Raw genomic sequence first — 27,438 nt, 5'->3', positions numbered from 1 at the left:
CTCCCCTGAGTTTTCCAGAGTGAATTCAACATTGGATTTGAGTAACATACCCCAGTGTAGTGCAGGGGTTTATGTCGTTTGTCTGCTTCTTGTGTAAAGGCCAGTTGTACTGGTCCTCTGTTCAAGCCCTGACTGAAGATTTTGGGGACTGGGTGCTTTAGGAACTAAGACTCCTATTGGGTACTATGAGCTTATGCCCCCTGCACACACAGACTGCAATAAAAACTCTTAAAAAAAAAAAAATCACTAGACACTTTGACAAATCTAGCCCAAAAGCCTTGGTTCTTTGTCTTTCACAATTCCTACTGCACCTAGACAACTGGGAATATAAAAGCTTAGAGTTTCACAGGCAGATGTGCGACATTAGCTGATCAAAGCAAGGACCCAGACTCCATCAGTTCCAAATCCAGAACAAACCAGAGGCTTCTTAGCCCACAAAACCCTGCAAGAAACCAACTCCCCCTGCCAAACCCCACAGTAACAAACAACCAAACTGCTCAATACTCAAACATTTGCTACTGTGATCCAATGCCTACCTGGTCACTTCCGACTTTTTCCAAGACTGACCCTAACAGCCACTTCTGACGCTGAATGGGGCATTTTAAAGTAAAAATGAAGGTGCACGAGTGCAAGAGGTGGCAGGTTTGTATCAGGACCTCGCGGCCTGTTCTGGTTTGCAGGGGCAGCCACAGCCCTCAGGGGGAGACCCCTCATTCCTGCCAGGGTAAGGGGAGGATGAAGCTGTCCAGCACAGCGGACCTGACTCTCAATCGCCCTTCATGAAGGGCAGTCAAGTACCCCATAGGACATGTGAAGGCAGTGCCAAATTAGACCGGTGGGGCTTTGTGCTGGCTGCTAGAAGAGAATCAAGCTCACAGTGTTTAACCTTGTTTGCAAGGAAGGGGAGGAAAAAAAAAAAAAATCTTCCCTGCATTGGCTTTTCAAGCTCAATGCCAAGTCCACTGTCATGCTCAATGCCAACTTTACAACCAGGGCTGCACGCATCACATCCACACTTAGGGTCCCTATGAACCGTGACCTGTACTGACGTGACGGGTGTTCCTTTTAGAAGAGGTAATGAGCCACACTCGTTACAAACATCACAGAATTCACAACGGAGGTGAGAAAGCAGAGGAACTGCTCATTTTGTCACCCACAAAAATGACCACTCGCAAAATTACACCAGCTAGTTGCTGCAGAGACTGGTCTGGCCAAAGAAGGCAGCCTGATTTCAAAAGGAAATCGTTGCTCCAGCCGGGCTCTGGCTCTCTGACCTCCAGCCTGCCCCCGCTTTCCCCTACAGGCTGCTTTTCACATTTGGTTCATCTGCAACCAGCAACGCACACCCAACCCTTGTAGCGGCTCATTTTCATTCCGCACCACAAGGAGATTCATTTTCCTGTGAAAAACCGGCACCCGTCACGTACTTAAAATCAAGACAAAGTGCGAGCCAGCTGCTTCATGCGATTCCCCACCAAGCTATTTCAATCAGAAGCATTTAAAAAGGCAGCAACCCAAGTCTGCCCTACACACCCGGGCCAGGATCCACTGCCAAAGCCTACTGCAAAACTCGGCCTCCTGTTCCTAGGTCATCGGGAGCGTGACCCATCACTTTGGAGGGCGGCACCTTGGGATGAAAGGCAAAGCCCTAGCAACCCCAGGGACCACCTCTCAGCTGTCTTGGGGCCCAGCCGGTTTCACGGACGATACCTCCATCTCCGGAAACCCACACCCCCGGAGTCTCCTTGTTTCATAAAGCAGTGCACACACAAGGCAAAAAACGGGCAGTGTGTTCATAAGCTCAGGGCATAAACCAATTCAATTAGAAACAAAAGGGGAGGTGGAAGCAAGATGGTGATTTATTTGTGAGGCTCCGCGGGTGGGAGGAGCCGGGAGAAAGTTCGTGAAGCTTTGCAACCCGGTGTCTCTTAAGGTATTTAGCCGGATCAGAGATGCTCGTGCCATCGGTGGGGTGGGGTCCAAGAAGGGACACCCCTGCTGGGACACCAAAAGGGTGCTCTTGGGTAGAGATTTCCCTGGCTTTCCTCCAACAAATAAACCACTAGGGGTGTTAGGATGGGGGGAAGGATGGTAAAGAGCAGGGGGTGGGGAGCGGCAGGGTTGAGGGCGGCAGTGGGGCGAGGGGTGGGGTTGGGTGGATGAGTGCAGCCTGGGGCAGGGGGTGCTGGGGTGAGGGACCAGGCAGGGTGGGGCACTAGGCAAATGGCTTGAGGGGGTGTTCAGGTAGAACTGCAGCATCCTAGAAAAGGAGGGTGGGAAAACACCTAGTCCAAACCCTGCTCGCAGCAGGACCAGATCACCCCAGCTGAGGCACTGGGAAGCCAGAAAGAGCAGGGGTGCTACTAGAGGATGGTGTGGGTGTCAGGGGTAGATGGGGATGGGCACGAGGCAGGTATGGGTGCGAGGGGAGATGGAGATGGGGCACAAGCAGGTATGGGTGTGGGGGGCAGACGGGGATGGGGTATGAAGCAGGTATGAGTATGGGCAGACATGGGGATATGAGGATGGTGTGGGAGGCAGATGGGGATGGGGTATGAGGCAGGTATGCATGTGGGGGGCAGACATGGGGGTGGGGCACGAGGCTGGTATGGGCATGTGGGGGAAGACGGGAACAAGGCCGGTGTGGGGGCAGACATGAGGGGGGACAAGGCCGGTGTGGGGGCAGACATGAGGGGGGACAAGGCCGGTGTGGGGGCAGACATGAGGGGGGACAAGGCCGGTGTGGGGGCAGACATGGGGGGAACAAGGCCGGTGTGGGGGCAGACATGGGGGGGAACAAGGCCGGTGTGGGGGCAGACGTGGGGGGGAACAAGGCCGGTGTGGGGGCACAAGCCAGGTGTGGGCGCAGGGGGGCAGGGTGGGGGGTACGCAGCTGCCTCTCACCTGTATGAGCTGCTCGCTCCAGCCTTCACCTCCTCCTTGATCTGCCGGTTGAGGGCATCCGCGGCCGCCCTGCCCTTGCCGCCGTCCAGGCCGCCGTGCCCCCCGTCCTCGGGTGCGGACGCCCTCTTCTTGCTCTTCTCCCGGGCCTCGGGCGGCTCCTCGTCGGGCGGCTCGGGCGGGCCCGGCCCCTTCCTACTCTTCTCGCGGCTGGCCGAGCGCTCCCGGGAGGACTGGCCGGCGGCAGGCACGGGCTTGGGGATCCAGGGGTGGTCGCCCCGCTTGGGGATGGGCCAGGCGCGGAAGTCCTTCTGGTACTGCGACTCCCGCTCGAAGGGCGCGTCCGACAGCTGGTACTCGCTCTTGGGCTTGCAGCTGGGCTCCGGCCGCTGCACCTTCCAGGGCTTGTAGTCCTGGTGCATCACCGAGTCGGCCGGCGCCGGGCCCCCGCCGCCGCCGCCGCCGCCGCCCCCGGGGGGGTCCGGCTCGCCGCCCGGCGCGGGCTGCGCCTCGATGGCGGGGGCGGCGGCGGGGGCGGGCGCGGGCGCGGCGGGGCGCGGCGGGGCCGGGGGCTCGGTGGCCTCCGAGTACTTGGTGAAGACGAGCGGCACCGCGATGTCCGCCTTGTCCAGCTGGCTCCAGAAGCGCGCGATGCAGCAGGCGCGGGTGATGCAGGGCCACGCCATGGTGCCGGGCCCCGCACGGCCGAGCAATGCGGCACCGGCACGGCACGGCACGGCCCGCGCTGCGGACACCGCGCCCCGCAACCAGCGCCGCCCGCGGGGAGGAGCCCGCGCCCCGCCCGCGCCCGCGCCCGGGCTCCGCCCCCACGTGCTCACGCGCGCGCACGGCCAGGCGGGGCCCGCGCTCACCGCTCCCTCACGCGGCGTCGGGCGTCGCTCGCACGCGCACGCTCCTAGCTCGTACACACTCTCGCACAAACACGGTCTCAGCCGCCGCCGTCACACAGGCACGCACACAAACACACACGCGCGCGCTCTCACAGCCTTAGCCACCGCCTGCTCTCTCACGCACACAAACCGTCGGAGCCATCGCGCACGCGCCTCCCCCCCCACACAGCCTTAGCCGCTACGTGCGCGCGCTTTCTCTCCCTCACACACACACGCGCGCGCACACACACACACACTTTCTCTCGAACACAGTCTCAGCCACCACACGCTTTCACGCGCACACAGGCACACCATCACACACACACACGCAGTCTCAGCCACTGTATACACACACGCAGGCTTAGCCACTCCGTGCTCTCACATGCACACAGTCTCAGCCACCACATAGATACACGCGCACTCTCACACGCACACAGACACATGCAGTGTCTTAGCCGCCGCACACATACACACGCACACAAGCACGTAGTGTCTTAGTCACTGCACACATACACACACGCACACAAACACATGCAGTGTCTTAGCCACCGCACACGTACACACGCACACAAGCACGTAGTGTCTTAGTCACCGCACACATACACACACGCACACAATCACATGCAGTGTCTTAGCCACCGCACATGTACACATGCACACAAGCATGTAGTGTCTTAGTCACCGCACACATACACACACGCACACAATCACATGCAGTGTCTTAGCCACCGCACACATACACATGCACACAAGCATGTAGTGTCTTAGTCACTGCACACATACACACACGCACACAAACACATGCAGTGTCTTAGCCACCGCACACGTACACACACATTCTTTCACAGACTCACACTCCCCCCCCACCTCCTCAGGGTGTGAGGCATGAGTCTTTCACAGCCAGGACACAAACACACAGGGTCTTCCTTTGAATTTCTAAATCGCACTGCGAGGCGGCCCACCAACCAGCTCCTCCTCGCCAGCTGTTTTCTTGTTGTCCACGTAGCTTTGGCCACTGAATTCCTCCTCCCTCTGGGTTCAGAGTCCAGGCAACCTTTTCCCTCCCCTTCCCGCACAAAAACAACACACGCAGGTATATGGAGCCTCCCTCGCTCTTTCACACGCCCACACACAGAGCGCACACAGGGTCTGGCTTCCCTGCAGCGCCCACCCCTACTCTTTCTTAGACAAGACACAGTGTCTCTCTAGTCAGCACGCGCACACACGCACAAACACACGTGAGCACACAAAGGTGGAATTTCTCTGAGCTTTCTCACCCACGCGCACACATACACACACATGCACACTCCATGTATTTTTTAGCACAGATACACACAAAGTGTACCTTAACTAACACGCATACAAACACAATCTTGTTTGGCCAAACACACAGGTGCACACACAAGAGTCTTTCTTAGCTAACAGAAATACATGCGCGTGCACACACATACACACAGCCTTTTTTAGCCAAGACACGCAGAGACGGGCTTAGCTACCTCATGCACACAAATGCACACAGCATTTCTTTGCCACCATTTACAGGTCTCCAAGGCGTTTTGCAAAACGCTGGACAGCACCAGGGAGAGTTATAATATCGTCCGTGCCACTCATTTTCAGAACTGTAGTGCTTTGGACAGATCCCCACCTCCCTGCAGAAAGGCGAGGCCGAGAATGAAGCTGCAAATAGTGAATTAATCCCCCTAAATCCACCGTGACATACCCAGTGAGCCGGCTAAAGGAGGAAAACAGCAGGATTGCTGGTTTAGGATTTAAGGAAAGCTGCAACTGCTAAAGCCACGGCTATGCTGCAGGGCCGTGCCCTTCGCTATTCCCGGGCCTGGATTTCCACATCCCTTTACAGAAAACAATAAACCACAGCAGAACGACCTAGATCACAGCGCCACCTTAAAGTAAACACCGGCTAGACTAGAGTGAGAAAAAAAAATCAGTACTAAAACCCCACCACACGCAACTCAGCTGCTTTGTAACGGGGCGGGAGGTGGAAAAAGTTGCAGCCCCCTCTCCACTCCATGATTCACTGCTCCTTCCATTGATGGCTTAGTTTCTTTTCCCCCTTTGGATGCCACTTCCCTCCTGCATCTCTGTCCCTCTCCCATCCTCTCTCCCCTTCTCACCCCGTGCTCCCTCACCCACATTACCATTCAGCTCTCCCTTTGTGCTACTCCTACAGGATCAAAGCCTGTTGTGTCACAGTTTTGAGCATGGTTGTATTTAGGCAGCGATCTGAACACAAATAAACTTACATGCAAGGGGTAAATCTTTCCAGGAGCAAGCCTTGGCCTGTACTACTGTCCTTGCATCCTTTCTTTACATTTCAACACGGTAAATATTTCCAATACAAGATACACTGGGAAGAAAAGTGAATCTCTTCCGGGATCAACTGAGGTCCCTTCCGACCCTAAAAATCTATGAAATCTATGAAAAAGCACTTGCTGCACCAGAATTTCTTGTGTTGAAAGAGCAGAATGTAATAAGAGAATGATTTTCACTGAATGAGGCTGAAATTTGTGGAGATGATGCTACCAGAGTCATGGCTGGAGCGATACAAACAATATTTTGCCTTCCTTTACTGATTTCCAGTCCCAGCCTCTCAAATTATTTAACAGGCACTAACAATTTAATCCTCAACAACAATTTACCTAAGTATTACCATATTATGCCCATTTCACAAGTGAAACTCGAGCACTTCAAAACATAAGGCGAATGGATTACATATGTACTTCTGAAGAAACCACCATTAGTGATTAAAAAGGATGTATTTGTGTTCACATCTCCTTATCGTTAGTGACCATATTGCTTTGGCTTTAATAGGCAGCACAGTTTAAAAATGGTGATCACTATTAATGAAATAGGATGCATTTCAGTACAACCCATGCTGTAATCAAGATTACAGCATACATGCCACTGACCTCTACCACACTGGTGGGAGGTTTGTGGTTCCTAATTTAAGACCTGAAAAAGCAATAGCCAGAGACATGTCGCATTATGCTTTATGATGAAATGGTGGCGGTGCCAATTATAATGATACATAAAACAGAGTTGAATTTTCAGTTTAAAGTAGGGACTATATAACAAGGGATCAGATTCATAGATACTCAGGTCACAAGGGACCTCAAAGGATCATCGAGTCCAATGTTTCTTCATGCCTGGCACTTCAACATCTACATTTCTAAGTGTGCTCCTATCCCACCCTATAAGAGCTCCTGAATAACCATTAACACAAAAGGTTGGAGAGTCCTCCCCATCCTTGCTCCTTTACATGACTTAGTCTTAAGGCTAAAATGAAGATCTGTTTTAAAAGTAGCTGCATTAAGGCTGGGTGTGTCTACAGGAGACACTTTACTGTCCTGTAGAGCAGTTTACTGCACAATAAGCATACACATCTACATGTGCACACGCTTACTGTGCAGTAAACCACTCTACTCACGCATAAATTTGCTACCTGCAAATACAAGTAGCAAATTTATTCATGGGGAATAACTGCACAGTAACGCACCTATAGATGCTGACCAGGAGCTTTTACTCTCAAGTAGTTTACTCAGGAGTAAACTGCTGCCAGAGCAAATGCATGTGTAGGTGCACCCAGTTTTCAGGGTCTTGAGCAGGGTGGAATAAGATCATATGTAGATATTTCGATCTCTAAATTCTACTAATAGGTGGTCCAAAAAGATGCCCTAAGAGCCCATGCCTTTAATGTAAAATTAGACCAAAACACAACAGAAGGACAATAGATCTTGCAACACGAAGAAATGCTGAAAGAGCAGTAGATTCATAGGAGAAAAGAGAGGGGAACAGCAACGGTGGGCAGAGGGCAGCAGTTTGTATGTGGCTCTCACGGTATGCTCTGAAGGTGATGGTAAGTATTACGTCTATTTTACAGATGGGCAAACTGACCATAGCTGAAACTTGTGAGGCTGCACAGAAGCTTAGTGGCACCGCCAATTTAATTTATTATTAAGGATCCTGGCTAAAAGCCATGCTCCCGCAAACAACATAACAGACATAGAACCATAATGTAAATTTAAGCAAAAATGACAAAAGTACAAATATAACACTAAAATAGGGCCAACAATTATAGAAGGATTGTTCCTACTCCTAACATTAACATAGTCAAATACAAAGATGGTAATAAGTCAGATCATAAACCTATAAAAATGTTATGCATAGGTCCACAATTGACACAATAAAAAAAATGTAGTAAGAAAGTTTATCATGTCACATCAACAGTGAAGGATGTTTAGCTCTGATCGCTTCAGCCTTATAAGCAAAAGTTGCAAGAGGGTTTACTAAACATGAATCTGTTTGCTGGAGGAGCCATATTAATTTCTCTTTCTTTGAGAAATATGGCAATTTCTGCAAGAATGGTGATAAGTACTTTCTCCTTAGGTCATTGTATAAAGGACACCCTAAGGCATAATGAATAGTATCTTCCAAAACTCCTAGACAGGCTGGGCAACATCTTTTAGCCTTGGAATGGACAGTCTACGTCAGTCAAAACAGCTGCGGGCATCTGTTTGGTCCTGAGTCTAGTCAAAGAGGTTTGCAATTTATTGTTGAGATCCAACTGTAAATACTTTTCTCCCCCCACGCCAAATCTAATTTCCAAAGAATATATAGAGGGGCAATACAAGTAACCACAGCCACTGCAAAATCATTCTGCCTGGCAATATCTCTGAACCTCTGAAAAACCTGGACCTTTTCTATGGGTGTTAGTGGCACTTCCAGAACCCAAGGTTCCCAGTTACTTCTGTAACTATACGGGTGTGTGTTGTGTCTCACAAGGGAGTGATAGCATATGTGAGATACAGCAATGTTGCTGCCTGTTAGCCATTCTTGGGGATGCCTCTCTTCTATTTCACAGCCCTGCAGATTGTTTTTAGTGCTAAGGACTGTAACTAAGGTGTGATCATATTAACTCAGGTGTAGAAATGACTGACAGTGAAGTACTGGAGGCACTGTCAGGATGCTCAAGATGACTAGGTTTTGTTTTATGAATTTGAATAAGGGATATACAATTAATGATAAGGACTGCAGGACTAATGAAACAATCTCTCTTGACTCTTTTGACCATTTTTTGCCTAGTTTTTTGTATTTTTCAACTTAATATATTACTTAGCAAATTATGGCACACTCCAATAAAGTTATATTTGTTTTTGCTTGGATCTTAAAGTGAATAATACAGTGCTAGCCCCTTTGCTTATAAGTAAAGTTTCTAGTTTCTCTTTAACTAGAGAAAAATATATGCCATGTTATGTGTAATGATGCCCCGCATTGTCTCCACTTCCCTTTTTAAAATCCTAGATCTTCCCATGAGCAGGTCAGACTAAATCTAATGGAAGCAGAGAAAAAGTGAGAGAGAGAAAAGCACCACCATCTACTCTTAAATAAGAAAAAGTGACTTAATATCTGAGAGCAGGCAGTTCAGTCACAAGGGTCTTTGGGAAATGGACTCACCAGCCTTTGAGTTTCTCGGGAGCCTTCATTTCTGAATACTAAGAGACACAGAACTGGATTTATCTGAGCCCTGCCACAGTGATGCATTACACTGAAAACCCATCCTGATTGGAGACCTGATACAGTCAGAGACCTCTATCCTTCTGCATGTGCTCATACATTTAGAGGTTTCCTCCCGAAAAGCCTTCTCAATTGTTCTTGGATTGTTCTGTTTGGTGCATTAAAAACTCTAACTGGAATGAACTGGCATTAGCATAATTAAGGAAAACTGTAGGGCAGTGGATCAGGCCTATTTTCTAGCCCTATTTTCACAATGACCACCAACTTTAGGCCTGTGGTTCTCAACCTTTTCAGCCTCAAGTCACTCCTTTTTAGACTCAAGTTGCTCCTCAGACCATGCCAGCTCTTAGCTTTCACTCGTCCCTTGACGATAGAAAAATAGCAGAGCAGTTTTCCTGTTGCAAAGAACTCAAAAAAAGAGCCCATGATGGACCAGAATGGGTTTGCTATTTTGGATTCCTATTTGAAATCTCTGGGTTGATCTTGTGAATCATATGTTGGTGTTTGCACACCCAATGGCGCTAATACCGTGTGGTGCCCCATCGCAGTCTTAGAAGAGTTTCGTGGTACTCCAGGATGCTGTGGCACCCTAGTTATGAGCCACTGCCTTAAGCAAAGCATGTGTCTATTCAGAATGATCTCCATATGTCCGGTACTTAGCAGAACAGGCCTCGATCTAACTGCATGTTACTTTCATTAAAAAAAAAGTAATTTGGCCACAATAGTAATAGAAAATTTAAAGTGTCCATTGATGCTTATATTCTTTTTGTGGCCACTATTCCCCTGTCATTCTTAATAGGTTACATTGATTTAATAGTGGGGTGGGGAGGGGAACCCATGCTTCATCATTTGGCAGCAGCCTCCTTTTAGGATGCGAGAGGTGGCTAGACCCTATACTGCGCAGTCTTTGCTTGACTAGGATGGCATCAATTCACTGCTTTGCAGACACCTGCTAGACCAGGAAGCTGCAATAAGCTTTGTCATGAGACAATATCATAATGCCTTTGGTAAAGGCAGCCTGCTTCTCCCAAAACACGGCTGCTGATTCACCCTCAGCATCAAGCTGCAGAAAAATCGTTCATCTTTTTTGGCAAGCGAGGTGCATTAGTGCTAATCAGATTAATTGATTTGCTGGCATTAGCCCCCCTCTCAGAGAAGATGGCAGTTAAATAAATACAAATGCTTTGTGTGTTTAAACAGCAGTGGCAGGAGCAGAATACAAGAACAGCTCTTATCATCTGCAACCTGTCATGGGAAAATACCAACAACAGAAACAAGCATATAAGCCATCTGGGTGAAATCCTGACCTCATTCATTCACTTAATTCTGCCTCATGTATACTTAGGATCTGACCCTGCCTGAACTCCAGTCAAGCCAGCGAGTGGTTTGCTGTGGACTTCTGGGGTGCAGAGAGGAAGGGTGAACTAGTGATTCACAGAGCAGGGACCTGAACCCTGGTCTCCCAACTCTGAGATGAGGGAACCATGCTTTAGTACATCCAAAAATTATGATTGCTTCCAAAAGGGAGTGATTACTTCCAATTTTAATTACTTCCCAATAATTACTTCCAAAGTTAAATTACTTCTAAAAGGAAGTACGAAAGTGTGGCGCTGTAGCAATGTTGCCGTACGGCAGCGTGTAGATGTGCCCTCTGATGTGCTTGGGAGCAGATGAAGGGGACACCCTATTTCTAGGTGGATGCATGACAGTATAGCTGAAGCAGGTGGGTAGGGCACACCTGGAATTCTCCTTCCTAGAAAACCATGCCAGAAGCCATATAGACAGACCTTTTATGCTCGAGGTCTCCAGGTATAAAATGCGGCTATAATAGCACTTCTCCATTTCACCAGGGCATTGTCATAATCCATGAAAAGATTACACGTTTAGGTTAGATATTAGGGAAAAATTTCTCATGTTGAGAGTAGTAAAGCACTGGAACAGGTTACCTAGGGAGGTAGTGGACTCCCCATCCTTGGAGGGTTTTAAGGCCTGGCTAGACAAAGCCTGGGTTGGGATGGTCTAGTTGGGGCTGGTCCTGCTTTGAGGTCCCTTCCAACCCTCATCTTCAGTTCTATGAACTGGTTTAATGCCGGCTTGGGGGTTGTCTTCCGTACAGCACGGGTCTTCTAAAGTTTGGCCTTGTTAATACTTGGAACCATAAATCATTGTTTGGAAGAAAGAGCTATTCTGGAAAAATTATTTTGGCACAAACCCCTGGATGAATACTATTTCTACGGACTTGCAAGCATAGATCAGCTCTTGATGAAACTCCAGAGACAGAAATCCCATAACAAACTAACAATCAAGTTATGGTTTAAGTCAAGTCTGCGTTGAAGACAGGCCTTCAGAAGGAAGAGCATCAGTTATCAATGTGTACGTGAATGTATCTCGACTCAGAGCAGTGTATGCTTGATTTGCACGGCTGACCAATTTGAATGCCTCCTTGTCTCTAATTACTAATTAGTGTGTTCTGGCTGGAAGGAGAAAGCTGGAATAATCATTTTAGCTGCAGCTAGTCCTGAGATGCTAGCAGCCTCCTGCCACTGTTCCTTATCATCCCTTTCAGAAGCAAATACAAAGAGAAAAATGCCTGAATTTCCAGTGTCATTGTCCATGCAAATACAACAAACCATTTCCCCTGCAGAGAAACTCGATACCACATTTAAAATGATATTATAGATGCTATTTTATGCATCTCTGCTGAAACCAACAATAAAATATTCTTCTTTTATGAAGAGGTACTTAGATACTACATCGGGGACCCATGAAAGTACCTCTCATGGCCAGAGCTGGGTTTGTACAACACATGTAGAAGGCAGAATTCCCAATGGTTGAAGCAGAGAACTGAAAATAAAAGCACCCTCTTCTAGCCAAGACATTGGTGGGAATCTTGCCTTTATGCCTCAGTTCACTCATCTTTAAAATGGGGGCAATCAAGGTGTGCATCTTTGTAATACACAGTGAATGCATCTACACGCAATGCTTTAATGAGCATTAGCCTAAATTTAAGGTGCACCTGTCTACACGTGAGTGCCCTTAATGCACTTTAAAAATGGTGATTTGGGGCTAAGCACACCTAAATTTTATATCTGCAAATGCAGTTATCAAATTTAGGCTCAAATAGTTAAAGCGTATTAATGCTCATGTAGACATGTTAAAGTGCATTAATGCTGTGTGTGCGGACTGATTTGGGACTACATTTAGTCCCAAGTCAGTCCGCACACACAGCATTAATGCACTTTAACACCTGCACATGTAGATGCCTGCCTAAACGCGCCTTCTGCACATTAAGCTAACGCGCATTAAATTAACTTAAATGCATGTGTAGACACGTCCAGTGAGACCTTCACAGGAAAGAAACTGTATCCACATAGGATAACTGAGGACAGCTGAGCGCAGTAAGTTTAAAGGAGAGCGGGCACCATCCAGTTGGTGCACGCACTGTGTACCTACTCTCAAAGAACCGCAATACTGGCAACATGCCCACCCCGCAGTCCTCACCAAGGTGGAGTCTCATGGCCGTTCTTCACTGCCACAGAGAATTCAAGACAGCCACATGCTGGTCACAGACCTGTTTGTCCCACTGCATCACTCCCTCCTGCTTCCCCGAATACCTGGGAAATCTGTGTTGCACGAAGCTCCTAGGGCAGCAAATTGCTTTGAGGCCATGGAGGTGATCTCCTTGTCCACCTGGAACATGCCTTCAGCAGTGTGCTGGGTCCCATAGATGTGTTGCACATTGCAACTCTTTCCTGAGGCCATGACCCTTCAGGGAGAAGAGGAAGAACAATTCAGTCAACGGTCCACGATAGCAGGCAGTTCCTCCAACATATTGTCGACCACGTGTTGCATCTCAAGCCCCCAGTGTGCTACACTGAAGTGTGTGGCGATGAAATGTGTGCTGATGGTGGTGAGGTCGGCCCAGGATGCACAAACAGGTAAGTACTTGTAGGGACCTACTTAAATCATAGCAAGACAAAGGGTTTTTCGTGGCCCGTAGAGCCAATTTAGGGCATTTTGTGGCAGCCCTGTTTGGTGGAGGGGCCACTCACTTACCTTCAGACTGCAGCATTGCAGCATTGCACCTAGCTTCTTAAAAAATGGCACTGAAACACTTTCGCTTTCCTGACTGGCACCTTCACTTAGTCTCCAACACTAGCTGAGCCTTTCAGTAGCTCTCACTCAAAATCACGAGCCTACGCCTGCAGCAATTGCCATGCCTCCATTGCATCCTGGTACACATTTTGGGGGGGGCCTGATTCTGTGGGAAATTGCAGCCAAGGCCATTTCTGGTGATGATCACCTCCCAGAAGCCCTCTTGCTCTACACTTCCCAAAAGCCCTCTTGCTGGGTCAAGCTCCAGCTTCTGCACAGTGACACTGTTCAGCAGTCGCTCTAGAAAGGGAGGCCAGTGGCATATTTTTGCCCCTTTCTGTGCTCCCCAAGCACACCATAATGAGCCCATATAGCTGGCTAATGATTTGGGGCCGGGGCCATCCAGCACATAGTACAGACAAATCTATGTGATTGCCCAGCTGCAGCTGGGCAGTCCAGCACTTCTGTACCAGGCCTTGAAACCAAGCAAAAACCTCATTTTATCCTTGCTGTCCCCTGGGCTGTGAATCTAAAGCACCATTCTCATTAATGGCACAGCTGGAGACCTGGGTCTGAAAAGGTCTTTCCTCCAGTTCTTGGGAGATTAATCCCTGTAAGAAGACCTTATTATAATTTTTGCCCCCTTTCTCCCTTTCCTACCCCTACCACCAAAGACCTTAGGGAAGCAATGCATATACATTTTTCCAGCATAAATTAAAGACATACCACAAATGCCCATCTCTGACAAGGGGGAGCTCTGCACAACGTATTGGTTGAACATGACATGTGTGCTGAAGATCAAAAAATACCTGCAGAATGAAAAAGCAGTGATTCTGCACAGGATTTACAGGTTGGAGTGAGCGAGCAAATCACCATGAGCTCCCAGGGCAAAACTGTGGCTAAAAAAGGCTTATACTATTCTTGGAGGTATAAACAAGGGGGTAGTGAAAAGGAGTAGGGGGTGATTTTACCTCCATATAAGGCACTGGAGAGGCTGTTACCAGAACACTGAGCCCAACTCTGCCGTCTGCATTTTAGAGAGGGATGCTTCAAAAGAGAATGCTTCAAAAAATGGAGTTGAGAGCTGCAGAAAAGGCCTTAAACGGAGAGACTCTCAGAGCTCTCTGCGTCCCACTGATCAGTAAGAAGGGTGTGAGGTTACTTGATTATGGCACATAAATCTGCTCCTGGGGAGAAAATGCCTGTGCTTTAATCCAGCTGACAAAGGTCTAAAGAACCAATGGATGGGCAGTAGTGAGGCTCATTCAGTTGAAAATAAAGGTGTACCTCTTTTGCAAATTGAACGTGCTTAACTATTGCAACAAGTTTCCGAGGGACGTGATGGATTTGCCATCGCTTGGCATTTTCCACCGAGGCCTAAAGGCCTTCCTGGAAAATCTGCTTCTGTCAAACACAAGTCATTGGGCTCTGTGCAGGGGTGATGGGGTGAGACTGTTGCACTGGAGGTCAGACCAGATGATATCAGCCTCCCTTCTCGCTGTAACATCTTCGAGTAGGATCAGAAAGTTTCTACAGGCAGCTACAGATTATCCTGTTATGCAGTGCAAAATCACCACTGCTGCAAATATCTCTGGCTCTGTGCAGTTGTAAAGAGAGTAGTAACAAGCTCTTTGGTACCCAGGGTAAGATGCTCGCAGTATATGATATGTGGTTGCTATAGCAGAGAATCACAGCTGTGATCTGAGCCCTCTAGTGGCATAAACCCACTTGCAGCTAGATCCTTAGGACTTCTGTTTCTCCAGGAGTCTCACCTTGCTCTCCCTGCCCAGGAACCAGAGTCTTTCCTTGACAAGTGACCGGCCTGGAAATCATTAATTTGCTTTTGTGTGTATGTGCAATTCCATAATAAGCAGCACAGCAGCCAACTGTAAGGTACAAATAGAAAATGATGACTCTAGCAGTCCAACCTTAAAGAGCAAAACTTCTGCGGCTCTGCTGAATTTAATGGATTGAACTTGGCTTTTGTGGTCTAAGCCCATGCTGTTACGTTGCATAGATACAATCATTGCCTCTTTTTATGGATGGTGGGGGTGTTTGCCTTCGTCTGTATCCTCTGCTGGGGATCACTTGAGCAACATGAACAACATTTTACAGAAGCAGGATGTCAGGTGCCATTGTCCCCTTGCTTTACCTGTGTCAGGTTAGGTCTTGTGTTGTGTCAGGGTTGATGGTTGTTTATGAAGAGTTTAGATTATGGATTGGTATAGGATGATTTGGACAAGGATGATCCTGTCTTGGGCAGAGGGGGTTGAATAGATGAGCTGGAGGTCCCTTCCAGCCCTACTTCGCTATGAGTTTATGACTAACCTAATACGCTGTAAAAGTCATCTCTACATGACTGATTGCTAATTGGGTATCACAGAAGTTAGGCAGATGGGACCTCAGCGGTCATCTTGTTCAAATCTCAGCTACTGCAGGATGCTTCCAGCCACTGCACCCCATCATGCGTATTATCTACACATTTAGGAAACTGCACATCAAACACGCTTAATAACAGGTCAAACACACCAACAATTACAGGAACTAGTTGCCATTGAATATTTAGGTGAGGGACTTACATAAAAGAAGAATGTTTTGTTCTTGGTCTCAGTGGAGATGCATAGAAAAGTATTTATACTATTATTTTAAACATGACATCCAATTGCTCCGAAGGGGAAATTGTGTGTTGTATTTGCACGGACAACAACAGTGGAAATTCAGGCAGTTTCTTCACATAAAGACAGCTCTTTGTATTTGCTGTGAGAGGGAGCAGGAGGCTGCTAGCATCTCAGGACTAGCTGCACCTAAAAGGATGATTCCCACTTTCTCCTTCCAGCCAGAACACACTAATTAGTAATTAGAGACAAGGAGGCATTCAAATTGGTCAGCTGTGCAAGTCAAGCTACACTGCTGAGAGTTAAGATGCATTCACATACACATTGATAGCTGATGCTCTTCCTTCTGAAGGCCTGTCTTCAATGCAGGCTTTGCTTAAGTTATAACTTGAATGTTATTTTGTTGTGGGATTGCTGTCTAGAGTTTTATCAAGAGCTGATCTATGCTTGCAAAGCCATAGAAGTAGAATTCATCCAGGAGGTTGTGCCAAAATAACTCTTCCAGAATAGCTCTTTCTCCCAAACAATGATTTAAGTTTCCAAGCATTAACAAGCCCAAACTCTAGAAGACCCAATGCTGTAGGGAAGACAACCCCCACGCTGCTATTAAACCAGTTCATAGAATCATAGAAGATGAGGGTTGGAAGGGACCTCAAAGCAGGACCAGCCTCAGCTAGACCATCCCAACCCAGGCTTTCAGGCCTTAAAACCCTCCAAGGATGGAGAGTCCACCACCTCTCTGGGTAACCTGTTCCAGTGCTTCACCACCCTCCACATGAGAAAGTTTTTCCTAATCTCCAACCTCAACTTCCCTTGCTGCAACTTGAGCCCATTGCTTCTTGTTCTGTCATCTGCCCCTACTACTGAGAACAGCTCCCTGGCTCCTGTTTGCCTCACTTGTGGGATAGCCCCCCTTCAGGATCCTAATGCAACCACCAATTTGTGCCAACCCTGAAGCCTCAGAAACTGGCACAAAAGACAAGGAGGATTTTCCACTTGTATATAGAAAATCACAGGGGTTAGGGTCACCAGACAGCAGGCCTAAGGGGGGAAACAGGTGAAAGAGAAACACCAACCCTGTGTTAACATATACTCAGCGCTGTAATTCCCCCCCATACATACACACACACACACCCTTTGGACAAGCCTTTAATCCCAGAGCACTCAAACAGCAGCCTGCAGCTGCCCCCAAGTCTGAGTCCAGCTCCTTTGGTTCCCACAACCTTGACTGCCCAAGCCAGTGGGATTTCCAGCCCCACCATGTGCTCCTCTTGTACAGAGCTGACCAGCTGCCCTCTTTTCTCCTTTCTCCATCCTCAAGCTTCCTCCTCCTTTGCACCTCTCCCTCTCCCAGCCACTCTTGGGGGTTTTGGGGGAGTTGCAGTCCAAATTAACAGTCATCACAGCTCTGCAGATTGTCCCCCGGTCCCATCTATTGTTACACCCATTGCATTCACATGCCACCAGTTTAGGAGTGGAACAGACACACTGCATGTGGCGCTAAACCAGCGTAAGTCATCTTCCTCCCCAGTAAAATTGCTGCGCCTATCATGTGACCACAGCTCTAGTCACCGTTAATGAATTATAATTTCCGCATAGTTTTGCTGAAGTTATTATCGGCTCAATACAGCAACAACCTGGATACCTGGCGCACGGGAGAGATCAAATTTTAGCCATTTAAAAAAAAATGAAATCTTCATAATTTTAGGAGGAAGCAAGTTGGACCACCTGAAACCTGAGCCCTGCTCCTGCCTTTGCTCGAGGTCATTTGCATCATCACAGAGCTCAGAGACACCTTGCCACATAAGAAATGTCTCCCCAGAAGAGCAGTCCATCTTTTTACTCTTCTGTGAACTATGAAACCCCATAACTGGGAGGAAATATGGCTACATGCTGCTTGACACCAAACAACTTTGAGGCAAAGAGACTATTCCAACTTTTCTCTAAGCCTAACCTGCATAAATGAGCTGTTCCAAAACAGGAGCTTTGAGCACACCTTCAACTCTCCTATGAAATATGCACTTTCATTTCTACCCAGGAGAACTTTTACAATCTTTTCTCCAATGCCTGATGAAGGGTGTTTGTGCCTGGAAGCTTGCAATTAAATTTTGCTTTTTGGAAAAATCTAGTTGGTCTAATAAAAGATATCACTCTACTACCCGTTCTGATTCCTTTTGCCTCTAGTCTAGACCAATACGGCTACAACCCAGATACCTTACTGGCTCCCAGCCACCCAGTGGTGAAGCACTATAAGAACAGCTTACCCTGTGCCGCTCTGGGGTTCCCCGATAGTCTGTCCGCTCCAAATCCCAGCATAATTTATATCAGTATAACCAATGTCCATTATACCAGTGTAAGCATGTTTTGTGTCCTCACCCTAAAGCATTGCTGAGCACCCTAAAGCCTGCTCGGTCAGAAACTTGAGATTGGGAGCTCCACACACGTTTCAATTGCATTCAGCTAAATGAAAGGAAAGAAGCCAAGAGCTTATTTTAATGGACCAGAAGCTGATTTCATTTAATACCTGTGTAAGCGCGGAGTCCTTCCAGTCAAGTCACTGGAATTACTTCAGATTTGCACCAATGCAAAACCAGCTTCTCACAGATAGAAGTGTACTGAGAACAACTGTCTCTAAAAAGCTGACTTTGCAGCCCTGAGACACATGCCTGCAGTCCAAAACAACCATTTTACTGAAAAAGGAAAGTGAACCAGCTCATCTCCTTCCAAGCGGTAACTTTTGATTAGTTTGCAACAGATAGAAAGGAAGCAGAAGCTAAAAGAAATCTTGTGAGTGTAAAGAATACCAGGGAAAGAGCAGGGGAAGTCAGCACAAGGTCACAGGTCCGGATCCTGAACAAAAAAACCCCAATTCGGCTTTGCACGATACAATTAGATGCTGAGCATAAGTGAATACGCTTTAAAGAAAAAAAAATAAAGCTGAGCAGGAGCATGCAAATGCTGGTTAGGAAGCAGTTAGAAGGATGGGAAGAAGAGCTAGTGAGACATGTGCTTGATGACACTGTGCTCCAGTTTGCTTCTGTGGGAAAATCCACAGCAGTTGCTAGCTAAAGGGGGGTTTTCTCCACCTCCTACACCAAGGGTGGACAAAATAGGGCTGCATCCAGCTCACCAAGGGACTTTATCCAGCCTGTGGCAGGCCCTTTGACCCTGCCTGGCTCAGGTGTGGTGGGAGGCAGCTCAGGCCATGGCATGTGTGGCTTGTGCCACTGGCCTCAGGCACGCAGCGGGGCTGGGGCAGCGCAGCGGCCAGACTCCCCTTCCTGGCTGCTGCTGCCAGTGTTGCCACCGTCGCTGGCCCTGGCCCCGCTGCCTTTGCACCCCAGCCCATGTGCCCTGCACCCACTGCAGGATGCTGGATGGAGCGGGCAGGGGGCAGGGTCTCAATCCTTGACCCATGTGGGCAGGGTATGCTTAGGGGACAGAGTGGTGGTGACAACACAGGAGCAGAGCCAGGGCAGAGCTGCAATCCACCCCCAGATCTAGGAGACGCTTAGGGAGTTTAGGGGAGCTGCTGTGGGCTGGGGGTGGGGGTGCTGAGCCAGTCTAACAACAAAGCTCATCAAAACTCCCTAAGTGGCCCTACAGCCAAAATAATTGCCACCCCTTCTGTGGTGTCTCTGACTTGACGAATGTGATTTGAAGGAGGCCATTATTAATTTGTTTTTATCAGCATATCTCCAGCCGCCAGGCTGCCTCTTGGTCAGTGCTGACGTCACTTGGTGCTCTGGAAATTAGATCAGGAAGGAAGCACCGGCAGCATGCATACAAATGAGTGAATGACTCTGCAGAAAGGCAGGGTGGATTTGTACCTTACAGACTAACTAAATTAGGCACTGAGCTCAGTGACAGGGCGTGCACAGAGCAAAGAAATATCAGCTAGTGACGATCCGCAGCGTAAGGCCCATAGGGCTCATCTCTGGTCATTCAATGCATCTCTGCTTTACTAAGGGTGCAGACATAATACTTTGAGCTGTTCCAAGGATGTCACTGATTGGGAACCAGTTCACAACTGTCCCTGGACAGAGGGTCCCTGGCACGTTTCTAAGCGTTAGAGGGGAAGCCTCATCTTTTAGGGATTGCATTGCTGCCAGGACACCACTGCGGGGTGGTATTGCACCCAGACCAGCCGGCCTTGGAGGGGTGGGGGGCATGGAGGTGTGTGCACAGGGTGCAACCAGCAGGGCAGGGGTGCTGCACAGAGGGCAGGAACAATTAACATCGAATGGGCTAATTCACTTCACATGAGCCTTTCTGTCCTATGCTGCAAGAGCTGCCTTCCCTGCAAACCTCCTCTGCTATTGACAGGCCCAACCAGGCACCCACGTCAAGCAGGAGGCCCAAGGTCCCTAAGCAGGGAAGTCAAGCTGACACAGAGGCTTCCCCACCCCTGCAGACTGTGGTCTCTCTAGGCAATACATCTTTGGGCGTGCAGTCCTGGTTGCAGAACAAGAAGCTCCATTGTCCTGCATACTTTTGTGGGGCGTGAGGAGCAGTGCAGTGTGGGATGCCTGGAGGAGTGACCACACAGTCACTAGCCATGGATGCTCTCTCCCTGCGCCTGAAGAAGGGTGCTTGTGCCCGAAAGCTTGCAAAGAACATTTTTTCCCCCCAATTATTTAGTTGGTTGAATAAAAGATATCACATTTACCCAAAGAACCGTGCCTGCCTATGTCCTTAGACCAACACAGCTACAACCAACACCCGTGTATCCACACATTGCACTACACCGATTCAAGGAGGGCCAGCTTAAAATAGTACTTGATTTTCTTGCTTCGATATTAAAATGTTCCAGGAAGTTTATCCCTGTCTAAAGTGACTTGAACATCTAGACTCTTGGAGTGTAAACCATATTTAAAACATCCTAAGTATTAAGTCTCTCCCCAACCTTAGAGTCTGGTTCAATACTCACCGAAGTCAATGGAAAGTCTACTGCTTGCAGTAAAGAAGCCCAGATCATCCTTATTAACTATTATATGGGTGAATATCAAATACTCTTTACAAACCAGGGTGTTTTCTGTTAGGCAAGCAAAGTGGCCCCATGGCCTACTTTGCTATAAACATAGACAGCTGGGTGACTCAATACTCTTACAGATTCCTCCTTTTGAAAGCATTGCCAACCTGAACCCTAAGAACAGGTGATGCAAGGATTAGAGAGCATTACCCATTCAAAGATTAAAGGCACTTTCCAGGCCTAGGCCAGAGGGATCTTTTAAATGATTATAAATACCTGGGAGATAAAGCTCTTTGGAGAGGTCAAAAGTAAGAATGCAAGCAGGGGGCTTTCACCTGTAAAATAGGCAGAAATAGCCTGACATTTAAGAACAGGGAAAACAGTACCATCCCTTAAATACCAAAGGGGAGAGAGCATTAGAGATTAGGACTAAAAATCAGAGGGATGGTTTAATCTGGGGCTGATTGCCCCGGGCTTTTTTCATCAAATTGATTGTCTCTGGGGCAAAGGGCTAATTCGCATACTTCACGGGTACTCAGGACAGGACAATGTGTTTGTACTTCTGGAGGAGACCAGAATAAAAGACTTTGTTTTAAGGGAAATCTGCTTGCTGTTTCGAGCCTAAGGGAAATTAAACAAAGAGAAACTTGCAGGGTCTAAGGGCACAGGCAGGCCAGGTTCGTCGAGTAGATGGGATGTCTTTTATTAGACCAACTGAGTAATTGAAAAGAGATGTTAGTGAGGCCCTGGGTGTTACTGAGGGTGTTTGATGGTACACTAGAGGAGCGAGAAGTGCAGCACATACACAGGACAACCCAGAACTGAATGACTGGAGATGCCCCTCCATGTCCAGAATCCTAATCCTGTTGTGTCTACTTCCTTCACTCTCCCGAAGGGGAGGTTTCCTCAGCCCCGCTGCCAAAAATCAAACCAGCAGCCTTGGAGAGGAGAAGGCAGGCCTCATGGGAATGATACTGGAACCAGAACTTAGTGTGGCAGAAAAGAAATAACTTCTCAGAGGCCGAATTTCAGCCAGCGTTAAGTGCCAGCTGAGTCTATATAAGTGTTTTTATGGCTCTTGCCATCATGGTATTTCAGTGCCACGCACATTAGAGATTCGTCACAACCCCTGCTTGCCGAAGTGTTTCATCACTTGTTTCCCAGAGAGGGAAACTGAGGGACAGGGGTTAGATGATGTGCCTAAGGGCAAACAAAGAATTTGCAGCAAAGCCAGGGTGTGAGCTCAGATGGTGCACCTCTCAACAAGAACATCTTCACACTGATGTCTTGCTCAGTGATAAAGCAGGCGCTTTTATGCAACAGCAACAATGGGGCAATATAAAACCCTAAGCAGAGAAAGAAGGCTGCTCCTTTCTGGAGTAACAGCTAACAGGTAAGATTAGGGTGTGCGATTCTGCTCCTGACCACGCCAAATGCGGGTTACCTTAAAGCAATATTAGTGTTTCTCCCCAGCCCTTAAAAGAGACCTGATGTGTACTAAATTAACCCTTGAACTCTCAAAGGTCTGCTGTGTGGTGGGGGGAGTGGTCCCAGCTAACATGGCCCTGAGCCCCCCCCCTCACAGCACACACACCTGCAGGCACACTCGAAGCCCAAAAGTTTGCCAGTGAGGCCCCTCCTAGCTTTCTCCCCAGTGGCTGCTCTCAGGTCCATGAATGCAGGGGGGAGAAAGCTCATAGCCACCTTAAAGACGAACTCCCAGATCAATCTGAGGACGTGGTGTAATAGAACCAGTGCTCCAGCGGGATCTGTGATGCTTCATGGCGGCCACGCAGGTCCTGCTTCTCTGACTCTAGGTTAGCCCTGCTTTTCTTCCGCCTGCCACACCTTGATGTTCTCCTTTAATTTTGGAAAAGGAGGCTGCCCAAGGGAGCTCCAGGGAGCCCTGCTCTGTCTTCTTGCCAGCAGATCCCTCTCAGATCCTGCTAGTTTCCATACTAGTCTTTATACAAGATGGGCCCTCCTGGCCCATATGTGCCCCAAGGGTACCTGTTGCCTTATGCGGGGGGGGGGGGGGCAAAATATGGTGATCTGGCCCACCAAATGATTCTTCCAGCCCGTGGCTGCTCTTCGGAAGGACAACTGTATCCAGCCTGTGGCTCAATCAGTGCTTAGCCCCAGTCCAATATCTGTCCTCCTTAGGCCTCTATACTTTTGCTCAGTCTCTGCCCCTTTCACACTGCAAGCTCGCTGGCCCTCTCTCTCTGCCCATCATGGGCTGGGCTGATTAGCCCTCTGTAGTCCCCACCCCTCCTAGGCTGTGAGCCCCTGATCCTAGTCTCCTCCCTTTTTTGGACATGGTCCACCTAGCTCTGTCTCCATCCTCATCAGGCATGTGGCTCCCTTGCCCCTGTCTGGTCTTGGACTATATTAAGCTTCTTCTTTTCCCTTGTTCTCAAGTGCAATCAAGCCCCTGCCTTCTGGCAGGGCTCAAGACATTGACGTGCCCTCAGGCAGCACTAGGACCTCCAACCTCCCCTGACAATCCCTGCCCCAAACCACCATAACAAAAGAATAAGCTCTCTTGGCTATAACACAAATTGCACTTGGTGCCTTAACCCAAGCAGCAGCTCCTTGCCTGACTCAAATAACTTCTCCCTACCTGGAGCCAAATTTCCCTCTAAATCAGCAGCCTTCTACCTTCCTGACCCAGGGTAGCACAAGTATCCGTCAGGAGCGTGGGCAGAAAAGGTTCTTTGGGTAGCTGTGATATATTTTATTAGACCAACTAAATAGTTGGAAAATTGTTCTTGGCTCCTGTCAGGAGCTTCTCTGCCTTTCTCTTGCTCTGGTGCTCCTTCCTCTGCAGTCTCCAGACCTCCCCGGCTCAGGCACTGGGTCTATAGTCTTGCCCAGCTCTGCCCCTTTCTGGTCAGGTGGCTTCCCCAACCACCTGCAGGTATTTCTAATCCTGGCCTGAAGACTAGTCCCCCTGGCAGCTTACACCTGTGGCTCTAGCAGTGCCCTTCTTGTCTATAGCAGGTCTCTGCTCTATAAGTCTATTGCGGAGCAAGCACCTCTGCAATAGCTACTCATAGCCTGTTAAGCACAGACTGCCTATTTGCTTGCAGCCAGCTTATTTGGGGCAGTTCTCCTTCAACTGGCTGCAGGTGTTCACCTGTTCTCAGGGTGTACCTCTCTGCCTAGGCAGCAGTTTTTCCTTGAGGCTTACCCAATTGCAACCAGCCCCTATTCAGCTGCTTTCCTTAAAGTAACAGGAGGCCTACACATGGGTGAGTAGGGAGTAGGCAGAGCACATTCAGCCACTTTCCTGGCAGGTGTGGCGTGGACCAGTGGTTCTCAACCTTTTTTGTGCCAGAACCCCTTTGTAAACATCAATGGCTAGTCCAGACCCAGTGCCCTTCACTCCTAACCTGCTGCCTCAAGAAGGCCCAAGCACCCCAAGCAGCCCCTTGCAGGCTAGGACTGTGCCAGCCTGCAAGGGAAAAGCCACGGTTTCCTACATTTTTCTCCTTTAAAGGAGAATCTATTTTTAGAGTTTGTTCATGATCCAAACGTATATTCTTGCAACCCATTGTTGGGTCATGACCCATGGGTCGAGAAACACTGGTGTAGAAGCCCCTTGAGTGCTCAAGGTTTAACTTCGCGCTTCTTAAACACAGCTGAAGCAATTGATCAGGCAGAGCTAATGCCATCAAGTGCCGAGCACCTCCTGAAAGAAGCACTGCAGGAGCAGCGACTTGCTTGCAAGCAAATCTTGCAAAATATTTCACCCTAAAGCAACTGTTGTACAATTATTGACAAATAAGTTCAGCCTGATGATAATTAGTCAGCAAAGAAGGGGGATAAATGACCAGGATCAACTGTTCACACCTCCTGTGCCTTTCTACAGCTCCCAGTGCAATGTGACTCCCTTCCCACACCTGGGCCACAGGCGTTTAGACGGCACTGTAATACGAAGAGTGGTTATTAACTCCCACTCAGTAGAAACATATGTATTCTGACACCTGCAGGAGTGTCGTAATGGGAGCCTCCTCCCGGTTTGACACCACAATCAAGGACCTGTGGCTACCACTGTAGAAATATCACTCTGCGTCCTGTAGAGCTCAGGTAATCACATGGAATTACTCTTCAGCTACACGGCATAGCGGCACTTTTGTCATTTATTGGTAATTGCTCGACCGTTAGGAGGCAGCTATATTTTACATTTTCCTAGGAGCTGATAAATGCTATTGCCACTTATACCCTGCTTGACAATCTCACTTGTCGAGCAGCCATAACCGTTCAGTGATGCCTCCACTTACGACCTCATGTTTTGGCCCTTGACTGTTCAATATTTTGGGCTGTGTGCAGGCATCTGACTTGAAGCCTAGTCCTGATTCCTAAGGAGGGTGCTTGTGACAGTAGGTTTAACCTGAATACATCACTGTGGCATCTGAATACAGGCATACCTCGTTTTAATGCGCTTCGCTTTATTGCGCTTTGCAGATATTGCGTTTTTTACAAACTGAACGTTTGTGGCAACCCTGCGTCAGGCAAGTCTATCGGCGTCATTTTTCCAACAGCATTTGCTCACTTCGCATTTTTTAGCAATAAAGTATTTTTTAATTAAGGTATGTACATTGCTTTTTTAGACATAATCCTATTGCACACTTAATAGACTACAGTATAGTGTAAACATAACTTTTATATGCACTGGGAAACCAAAAAATTCGTGTGACTCGCTTTATTGCGATATTCGCTTTATTGCGGTGGTCTGGAATCAAACCCGCAATATCTCCGAGGTATGCCTGTACATCACTGTGGTGTCTGAATACAGCATTATTTCATCTGAATACATCGTTGTGACATTGCATCACATGTCCCATAATTCTGGGCTAGCAGCTCTGGACACATTCAGATAGTGGCTCTCTGGGGAGAGGATTCAAATGATGCCAGTGGGACAGTGTGGCTGCTTATGACATTAATAGAAGCCATATTTTGACCATCAGGGACCCTGTTCTGGCAACTCATGATGGTCTTTCCTTGGCCACAAGGCAGAAATGCACCACATCAGCATGGCTCAGTAGTTTTGTGTGACTGGGTGGCACAGTGCACCTTGTACTAGCTAATATAGGATAAAAAGTCTAGTGCAATGTGCACATCCTGGCCTCACCTCCATGCCATGCAGATTCCTCAGCAGCAGAACAATCCATCCATGCAAACCACCATGATAACTGCAGCTGGCTCTCGGCTTGGGGCATGATAGTGCAATGGGGCAGTTCTTGTGCACACATGAAGCGGCAGAGCTCATGTGACCCTGTATCCCCTCCAGCCGAGGACTTTGAGGGCTCCCGATAAACCATTTGGCTACTGCTGAGAGCGATCATGTTCCAAAGACCAAAGCACTGAGCCAAGATGTTCCAGGGAAAAAAAAATCTATCTACACTATATTGCAAGCTGCATCATGGAGTAATTTCCGAATGTGTCCAAAGGGCACATTTGGTGGATAGTCGAGCATATCTACCTACTTCGCCCCCCCTAAGCACTGTAAGAAAGCACTTCCTTAATACAGACCCCGATTTAAATTAAGATCTTAATTTCTGAATTCAGAAAGTGGCTAGTGATGGATATGGCAACCCTACCAACGGTCACTACCTTTGTTGTCAAGTCTTTGTCTTTGAAGCTGCACACTATGAGTGTTGCTCGGCACTGCCACACCATAAGGGAATAGCAACAGTGCAATGTTCGTTTGCTTGATTATTTTTTGTTATGGCTGTAGAGCAGGAGAAGGGGAGAGGGGAATCATTTTTCCCCCAGGATTTTTGAGATCCTATTATTCAGACTACTGCCGTTTACCCATGACAGGGCCTGTGGAATCTGAATGTTGAATTTTAGTAGAAATCTGTGCATTTGTACAGTGTAGTGTTCCTTATTTTTTCTGCCTAACTAGCTCTGTCTTTGCTATCAGAAAGCAGGAGTATCAAGGAGCTTAGAAGACAACTCTCAAGCATGGAAAATCCATTTGTTTGCCATTAGTGTGAGCAGCAGAAGGTCAGGATGAGGTTTCCTGCTTTTCACAGACTTCCTGCGTAACCCTGGGCAAGTCCCTTCAGCCTGGATGCGCAAAGGTTTTTAGGGCCCTAACTCTGATTGAAACCAGTAAGCAGGTAGGAGTCAATGGAAAGGTTTTTTCCTTAATGCCTGACTAAGGAGTTTGCTTTTCTTCTTGGTCCTCCAGGGCTTGAGTTTATTGGCCTTCTACATATACAGGGAAGCCCAGAAATATGCGTAGAAGTAGAATCAAAGGTTGGAAAAATATATACATATACATATATACATATACATATACATATACTTACATACCTATATATATATACACACTAATATACATACCTATACACACACACACACACACACACACACACATATATATATATACACACACACATTATTATTTGACCACCCA

General features: G+C 48.0%; 1 protein-coding gene across 3 annotated transcripts in view; it reads right to left on the bottom strand.

Annotated features, from left to right (window-relative positions):
• The window catches only part of MAP6 (microtubule associated protein 6), a 68,873-nt gene extending 65,180 nt beyond the window's left edge, over positions 1-3,693 (bottom strand). For all 3 annotated transcript variants that reach the window (XM_090030755.1, XM_090030757.1, XM_090030756.1), the window contains exon 1: positions 2,905-3,693. In XM_090030755.1, coding sequence (XP_089886881.1) covers positions 2,905-3,587 — 683 coding nt within the window. In that variant the 5' untranslated portion in view covers positions 3,588-3,693. The remainder of the gene's footprint in view (positions 1-2,904) is intronic.
• Between the last annotated feature and the right edge of the window lie 23,745 nt (positions 3,694-27,438).

The sequence above is a fragment of the Crocodylus siamensis genome, chromosome 1, assembly GCF_052110815.1.
Source record: "Crocodylus siamensis isolate JL-2025a chromosome 1, ASM5211081v1, whole genome shotgun sequence".
In the NCBI taxonomy this organism is placed as follows: domain Eukaryota; kingdom Metazoa; phylum Chordata; order Crocodylia; family Crocodylidae; genus Crocodylus; species Crocodylus siamensis.
This window is presented reverse-complemented; position numbering and strand designations above follow the sequence as displayed.